The 9,323-nt window shown below is 35.1% G+C and overlaps 1 protein-coding gene across 4 annotated transcripts in view; it reads left to right on the plus strand.

The window, feature by feature from the left end:
* LOC145252720 (uncharacterized) overlaps positions 1-7,694 on the plus strand; it is a 141,473-nt gene extending 133,779 nt beyond the window's left edge. For all 4 annotated transcript variants that reach the window (XM_080112560.1, XM_080112562.1, XM_080112559.1 and 1 more), the window contains 2 exons: positions 495-782; positions 5,590-7,694. In XM_080112560.1, coding sequence (XP_079968686.1) covers positions 495-782; positions 5,590-6,732 — 1,431 coding nt within the window. In that variant the 3' untranslated portion in view covers positions 6,733-7,694. The remainder of the gene's footprint in view (positions 1-494; positions 783-5,589) is intronic.
* Positions 7,695-9,323: the final 1,629 nt, after the last annotated feature.

Raw genomic sequence — 9,323 nt, forward strand, 5'->3', positions numbered from 1 at the left:
AAATAAAAAAAATAAAAAATAAAAAGCTGTTGTCAATTAAACTTCCATCATAAGTCCAAGTGCTTTCCATCTCCCAAAAGACTATTTTATATTTATATAGTGAGGTCTGCATTCAAGCCATACAACCAGAGAAAAAAAAATTGTTCTTTATTTATTTTTTTTGTTTTTTTAACTTTTTTTTTTTAATTTTGTGAAATTAACTTTCAAGTGGTCCCAAATTATTTGTAAATACAAATACTCTTTGTTAAGCCAAACTCTAACCTTATATATATCCAGATTGGCAATTGAACTTTACGTGTAAGTCCAGGTTGTAAACCTGACCACCCACCCCCTCCTTAAAAAATGTTGTACATTAACCTCATGGAATCTGCACTTGTGTTGGACAACTTGAATGATTTTTGTTTTTGATGAAAAATTGGATTTTTTTTTTTATTTATTTTTTTTAATAATTGGATGTTTAAAAAAAAAATTTTTTTTGTATTTTCTATTGTAAGGTTGGTGACAAAGCCAAAGAAAGTGTAGGAGTGCAAGGTGGTTTACAAGGAAACATCTTGAATAAATTGCAACCAGCAGCGATTAATGCAAACCAAGGTGTACAAGGGGTAGTACAAGGTCTTCCGAATGTTGTTCATGATCCAAATGTCATTGCTCCGCACCAGAAAGTTGTGTTGGCCCAGCAAAATTTAGCAGCGCAATCAAATCTTCAAAAGCAAAATGTTGTCCCCCAGCAAAATAAACAATTGCCAGCTGATAATCAGCTTCAAGTTAATTTACTTCCACAGGTAAACTTAACTTTTATCTTCATTGTTTGTGTGTGGTTGTTGGTTGATAGGTTATGTGTTTATTTACATTAAACTTTGAAGTAATAATGATTATTCTTCCGTATAGTATCTGGGTTTGAAATATATATATATATATACTAACAGAGAGACCCAAAGTTGCCTACGATTGAAAAAGGATTAACAAATGTTCCACACTTCCATTACTTTTATTGTCATTGAAATCGTTGAAATTGCCCATTTTATTCAATCAAATCAATTGATTACCTGCAAAGTACCACCGGGAAAAATCTCACATGCTTCCCTGCAGTGACTTGCACTGTAGAGAACATACTGTTGATTTTAAAAAAATATTTTAAAAATTGATTTTATAAAATTGTTTTAAAAATTAAAGTTTAAAATGCAAAAGTATCCTGGTTCAATTATATTCTAAGCAGATACATTTAAGACATATCTTTGTCTTAGCAAAGAATCTACTATTTTATATGCAAGGCCCTTCTGCTTGTCTAGTGATAAAACCTCTCAAATGCATTTGTGATATTAGGTTGTATAAGGGTTTTAATTTTAGTTAAAACAGACTGTTCTTTCTCTAATCAGATTTTTTTTGATTATTGATTTTCAATACTTATCAGAGACATTCTAATACAAAACCTATTTAAGAGCACTCCAAGACACATCAAGTAAATTTGTGTGGAATTTTAGCCCAGTCATTTCAGAATCCATAAAGAAAAAACTCCCACACACAGAGTAAAAACAGGAATTGTAATCAGATTTTACCTCAAAGCTCTAAGAATATGTAGCAATGAGCAGCTAGACGAGGAATTTGAATACATTGAATGCACCTTCCAAACTATAATACCCTCCATATTTCATACTAAATTCAAAAAGAAAAGCTCTGTAAATTTACTCAAAATGCAATCAATTCAGCTCCTAAATTAACTTAACATTTATAAGAAATTTAGCCCTTAATTGATCCTTTTGTTATGAACCATTTTTAGCTGTTTCACTCTTGAAAAGGTCCACGTAAAACAAATCAAGTTATTTATGGAAGACGGAGCTCCTTGTCACTCTGTTAAGGCGACACAACATTGATTGAGCCAAAATGGGATTAATAAACTTCCATGGGCAAGTCAGTCCTTGAATATGAACCCAATTACAAACCTTTTGGGGCATATTAGATTGGAACCTTTGCAAAAAGAAAAGGAAGGCATCTTCTAAGCTTGGACTTTTAGCATGATTGTGAATGTGCGTGTGAGGAAAATTTTCAACCTATATACTCAAAGAATTTTTGATCTACAGACTTGAAATTTGATATGTAGGGTATTCAGACATATGGAAAACTTTTTAATCTGTTTTCATCTGGGGAAAAAGGCCTATTATGGCGTCAAAATTGGTACTTGGGGGTCATCAGATTTTTATCTGTTAACTGTTTCATGACTGCACATGCATGGATCATTCACATGACAGCTTCCTTACATTAAGAATAAGTAGGTTTGAAAATAGATTGCAGCAAGCTGGCTTAATCGTTATCGTACTTGACTGTCTTCAGATTTTGGTTTCGATCTCAGTTTGAGTATTTTTTTTTTTTTACTTACAAGAAGTGAACTGTTTAGAAAAAACATAATACTCACAAACAATTAGTTTTTTTCTATTTTTTTTTTTACTTCATTTTTTTTTTTTTAAAGGAATTTAACATTACATTTAATACCAGGCAACGCCAGGTACATCTGCTAATATGTAAATCATTAGTTATTCCAAAAACCAAAAGATGTATTTAATTCACATTCATAAATTTTTATTATTTTCTTTTTTCCAATGCCTGAATTTTTTTTTATAGTATGTGTTTTATAGATTATCTGCATTTCATTTTAATTTTTATTTAGCAATATATAAAAAACAAAGAAAAAAAAAAGCGATATAAGGATCTATTACATCCCAAGAGAAATAACTCTACTTAACTCCGACATTTGTGACGGCAAGTTACTTCACTTAGATCTTATTTAATAAAAAAAATAGAAAGAAATATCGTACACACATAATTATAATTTCGAGGTGCATTTAATAAGTTTCCAGACATTTTTAGTATGAGCACTTTTGATTGAGAGTACACATATGAAACCCTAGTCCCCTTCGAAGTAATCTCTTCCGGCTGCAATACACTTTTACACTGTACCATTCCAACAACTTCTGGAAGGCCCCATGGAAGACCTAATGTGTGAGCATGTCAGTGGCTCTTGCTACAGCCTCTTTCACCTCATTTGGCTCATAACGACAGCTTCTAAGGTTTTCCTTGAGCTTAGGGAATAACCAAAAGTCACAGGAGCAAGGTGAGGAACTGTCTTAATGCCCATCTTGGTGGAATAGTCTGTGACAGGGATAGTTGTGGACTGATGCATTGTTCTGGTGCAAATGTCACTGACCCAATTTGAAGAGTGCTGGCCTCTTCCGATGGAATTTCTTCCTGAACTCCCTTAAAACCTCAACATAGTGTTCCTCGTTGATTGTCTGTCCAGTGGGAACCCAGTGCATGTAGATCATGCCCATGCTGTCAAAAAAAGGGATTATCATAAGTTTCTGGATGGATTTGCTGTCTGGCCTTCTTGGGTCTGGGAGAGCTAGCATGCTTCCATTGGAAACTCTGTCTCTTGGACTCTGAGTCATAGCAGTAGATCCAGCTTTCATTGTAGGTCACCAGTGCATCAAGAACTGCGAGATCTGAATTGATCAGTTCGACCATCTCCCTGCTATCATAACAACGTCTATCTTTCTGATCTTCTCTGAGCACCCTTGAAACAAACTTTTCAGAAATCCTCTGCATCTTCAGTTCCTTGCAAATAATTGTGTGTACAGTTCTCACAATGACATTAAACTGTGCACTTATTGTCTCTATAGACACACAACGGTCATTATCCATGAAATTCTTTATTTGGCCAATCAACTCTGGTGTTCTGACTTCCCTAATCCTCCCACACCTCTCATCATCCCTCACAGACTCCCTTCCCTCTTTTGAATTTCTTATACCACTCAAAAACTGATGCTTGATTTATGCAAGATGGTCCAAAAGCAGTCTGAAGTATTCCATACATTTCTGTGGCATTTCTTCCAAGCTTAAAACAGAATTTTATTGCATATCATTTTTTTAAAGTGTCCTCACGTCTAGATTGCATTTTTGAAGTTCACCAACTGTGACAATCAGGCTTTAGAAGGGTGTATTCCAATTCCTACTGTAGCTGTTCATTTAAACCTAAAATCATAAAAATTGGTCAGTTATCTCCTGTATGTATGGAAATAACATACTGAATACTGGTAAATAATATAACAATAATTTAACAAACATAAATGCCAACGCATATTTTTACAATAATTTAAGAGCTTTTGCGAGTTTACTCTACTGCTGTCCTACCACTTCCGGCTCTGGGCATAACCCACATCTACTGAGTATTTAGTTCTCTCCCACTGCAAGAACTGTGACACTATGGTCAAAAAGTAGGATTGAGAGGTCAGCACGTCAGAGAAGGAGCCCTCTGATTCTGCAAAAGATGTCTGTACAGTCCTGTTGGCACTCACGGCAGTGATTAGTAATAAAGAGAAAGGCAAAGCCTGAGAGGGTGGACCTCCAAAAACTGCACAGAACCAGCATCACACAGCAATAAACACGGAACAGGTCATTACAGGAAATGTCTAATCTCATTTGGAGCCCAATGGCTAAAAAGAGGCAAAATGCTTCTGCTGAGTAGTTGTGCATATTTGTAATTTTTTTCCTTTTCGTAGATGAGGTATGTTTTAAAATTAAAAAAAAAATAAGACCATGATGCCATTCTGGTTCAACACATTATGTTGGTAAATTATAATCTATATATTAATACGATAGTGTGTGTTATTTTTTGTGTCACGTTTACATCTTTTTTATTCCGAGTGACTGTCGTTTAATTAAGATTTTTTTATGAGTTTTGGTTTCGGTTGCACCCAAGTCATATGGATATATCTTTTTATTTTTGAAATCACAACTTTATAATATACAGGGTGACCCCCCCCCCAAAAAAAAAGCGGGCTCCAACTCTAATTAGGCCCCGTTTCTTAGTGTTTTGTTTAAATGAAATGAAACTTTGGTCATAACTAGTTTATTATATTCAAAACATCACATCAAAACACTAGGGGTTTTTTTTTGGGGGGGGGTTGCCTTTTTTTCTCCGTTGACTGTAAAATGCTCAGAAAAACAATTGAATGTCCTCTGTTTTTTTTTTGGGTCACCTGTATAAGAATCGATAGAAAATATATTCAAGCGTATTTTACAACCGGGCTATGCCGGGCATCCCTGTTAGCTTAGATTAATAAGTTTGCAGTTTTAACAAAAGAGCTACAATAATATCAGGGCATCTCCATTTACACTGAACATCCACAGAATGCCAACATCAATATATTACATATGAAAGAGTCCACTGTTGAATTTCCACAGAAACTGTGAGTTGAAAATTATTGAAATCTTTCAATATTGTCATTGTTTTTACCTCGTCTTGTACCCAATGGTTTTTGTTTGTTTTTTTAAAACTGCATTGTCATAGCCTTCACACACAACTCCTTACACACTACACACAATGTTTCAAGCTTATATCTTTAAAATAAATTTTATTCATTACTATCTTTTTCATTTGCTTTTCTCATGTTAATCCCTTTGTATTTCTGTACATCCATAAACAGTGGCCTCTTTCATCTAGAAATTATAACCAGAATTTAGACTTTTCATTGGGTGTTTGTAATACAAAATAAACGTTTTCTTTTTTTGGTTTTTTTTTTTTTTTTTTTCCAATAGAGAGATTCTGGTAATCTGAACGTACAACCAAATCCTCAGAAATTTCCACAGCAACAACCAGAACATCAGCAGCTGGCAGGCCAAGCAAATCAACCAATTGTCAACCAACAGCCGGCAGGCCAGGCCAATCAACCGATCGTCAACCAACAGCCGGCAGGCCAGGCCAATCAACCGATCGTCAACCAACAGCCGGCAGGCCAGGCCAATCAACCGATCGTCAACCAACAGCCGGTAGGCCAAGCCAATCAACCGATCGTCAACCAACAGCTGGCAGGACAGGCCAATCCATCAATCGTCAACCGACAGCCAGCAAACCAGGCATATCCAGTTCTGGCTAACCAGATCAATCAACCGATCGTCAACCAACAGCCGGCAGGCCAGGCTAATCCACCGATTGTGGCTAATCCACCGATTGTCAACCGACAGCCGGCAGGCCAGGCCAATCAACCAATCGTCAACCGACAGCCGGCAGTCCAAGCCAATCAACCGATCGTCAACCAACAGCCAGCAGACCAGGCAAATCCACCAATTGTCAACCGAGAGCCAGCAAACCAGGCAAATCCAGTTCTGGCTAACCAGATCAATCAACTGATCGTCAACCAACAGCCGGCAGGCCAGGCAAATCCACCAATCATCAACCGAGAGCCAGCAAACCAGGCAAATCCACGAATCGTCAACCGAGAGCCAGCAAACCAGGCAAATCCACCAATCGTCAACCGAGAGCCAGCAAACCAGGCAAATCCACGAATTGTCAACCGAGAGCCAGCAAACCAGGCAAATCCACGAATCGTCAACCGAGAGCCAGCAAACCAGGCAAATCCACCAATCGTCAACCGAGAGCCAGCAAACCAGGCACATCCAGTTCTGGCTAACCAGCAAGGGCGTCATTTGATGCTAGAAAGCATAAAGAAAGCAGATCATGACCCAAGTGTTCTCGGTAAAGAAAAAACTGTTCACAAAGATGTTTTAAATGAAGAACGCAGTGTCCGTCACAAACGAGATGTAGCGATGCAAATGAAAAACCAAAATCAATTCATTGACAAAGTTAAATCAGAGGAATTGACTGAAGAATTTGACGTAATTGACAAAAAACATTTTGCACCGATTATTATGCGGTCACTGAAATCAGCAAAAGAAAGGTAGTTCCTTTAAATTGAATGGTTGGATTTGAAATATTAAATTAGGATAGGATTTTTCATTCTTGTCCAGTATTTCCCTTATAATTAAAATCAAAGAAAAAGTCTGTATGTGTCTGTAGTGGAGCAAAAATATTATATTCCAAAAATCACAAATTAATCAAGTAGTTTTATTTTTAAATAAGAAAATCAAATTTTATGGCATCCGTCTTGACTGCCATTTTGAAAACAATCTAAAAAAAATAGGGAGGAGGGGAGATAATTCAATTATACAAACTTGCTAGTTGTAATGCCTATAAATTCCCATTAGTCACTTAAAAATGATTTCCTTTATAAAAATAAAACTACCTGATTAGTTTGTGATTTTTGGAATATATTTTTGTTTTCTCACAGGTACCTATCTCAAACATTTTTTAGTTTTGTTTTTCAATATGAGGAATTCTGAACAGGAATCAGATTTTTGTTACAAGTGTGGGGGCATGGTTCTCCTCTTGACCAAAAGAAATCTTATTCAGCAGATTTATTACAGCATTAATTGCTCAATGCTTATCTCTTAAATTTTATTTTCAATTCTTTTAATTAATTGCTAAAACATACTTTTTAAATTTTATTTTTCCTCCTCGGCCTTTTTTTTTTTTTATTTAATTTTTTTTTTTTTTTTTTTTAACCATCTATCCTGTACTATTTTTGAAGAATAGGATCCTGATATTGCAGACTAAAATAGCTGGAAATTTTTTCATAATTCAAAACATCTTTTGCCCTCTTCCCCCCCCCTTCCCAAGATCAAGTTCATCTTAGATGCTAGAAGATTGGGCAGTCATTTCATTGGAATTGGTAACTTTCCCCCCTGGCGGTAATTTAATTTGGACCAAAAAAAAAATGTAAATAGTAAAAAAAAAAAAAAAAAGTTACAGGCAATATTTTTTATGTTTTATTTTTTCCTACATAAAATTAAAAATTGTAAATATCCTTTTTGGTTTGTTACAGATTTCACATAGAACTGGTAGACTTGTCGACAAACCTAAAAGTTCGCGCTCGGAGCAAAATACATTAAAAATTTTGTATGGGTTTTATATTGTTATTCTTGTATATTATTAAATGCTCGTCCATCTACAAGTATCAACAATTTTCTCCACTCTCTGTCTGTGCCTAAATCTAAATGCAAATTCCATGAACATGGCTTCTTTCATAGATCTACCCGTTTGTGGAACTCTGTACTATAGGCCTACTTTTCAGCTGACTGCATCTTCAAATTCAATGTAAACAAATTTTTGTTGAGCCATCACTTTAAATAATTCATATTCTACTCAATTTCCACCAGTACTGATGACTATGCTGTTGTTTCACTGATCACCTTACAATCATTAACCCTTATCCTTGAGTGGCCTTCATGTGACTTCCTTGTTACAAAAAGAAAAAAGAGAGATAGGAATCAAGCAAGTTTACATGCATCATGCTAACTGGATTTTAAATTGGAACGATTCCTCATTTAAAAATATATGTAAGAAAAACAACATAAAACCATTTTTAATGCCTATATGTAATTTTTCTCATTTTGCTTTGGCCACTACCTTTAACGTTTGCCATCTTGTCTTTTGCCTATCGAAATTTGGCTTCATTTGTTGTATATTTCTGCTGTGCATTCTATGTCTGCTCAACACAAACGCTGACTCCACAATATATTATTGTACCATCTTTGTTTTAACTGAAGCATACTTATCTAAGTATGGTTAATGTAGCTTCAGAATATATTTCGCTATGGAGGGAGATGAGGTGGGGAGGGGGGAGGTATATCTCCAAAACATATTGTAGGAGTAAGATATATTTCCATTCTATGAATGTCCAACACGAATGCAAACTCCACAATATTATTGTACCATCTTTGAACAGAACAGATACTACAGTTTGATCTTAGCCTGAGAACCAAGAGTGTGTCTTAATTAATTTCACATTATACACAACAAATAAAATTTTTTTAAGTTACTTTTTCAACAATTGGGCAATTTCATCTTTTAAGAGGGGTGGAGGATGCTAATGTATGTACAAACATAAAATTGCCTTAGCATATTCTTATATAGATGTCAAAATCAGTCCTGTTCTATTGAGGTCTGGATGTTAGATAGGTGAATAAAGTTTTGTTATAAAAATTACACATATATTATTCAATGCCTGCTGCTGACTGAGGTACATAGGTTTTTTTACATTGGGATGTTTGATAAAATTCTTCCAAGTGAGATTTATGGTGAACCAAGGGCTAAGATGCAATTACGAAGAAAGTTGGATTTGAATGGACATATTCTCAGGGAATATTCAGTGGAAGCCATAACAGACAAACATCTGGAGTGATTAGAGATGAGGACGGACCCCCTCGCCCTCCCTCTTCTTCTTTTTTTTTTTGTAAGAAGAAAAGCTTTGGGAGCAAAAGAACAATGATAAATATTTTTTTAAGGAGACAATTTTTTTTTAAGAGAGATATTTACTTTTTATATCTGCAGGTACTCAAAGTGGAAATATAACAAAAAAAAAGAAAAAACAAACAAAGAATATTTTGAATGTTATGTTTACCCCGGTTGATTTAAAAAAAAATAAAATAAAATA

Source organism: Euprymna scolopes, chromosome 29, assembly GCF_053919585.1.
Source record: "Euprymna scolopes isolate OS-2025 chromosome 29, ASM5391958v1, whole genome shotgun sequence".
Lineage (NCBI taxonomy): Eukaryota > Metazoa > Mollusca > Cephalopoda > Sepiida > Sepiolidae > Euprymna > Euprymna scolopes.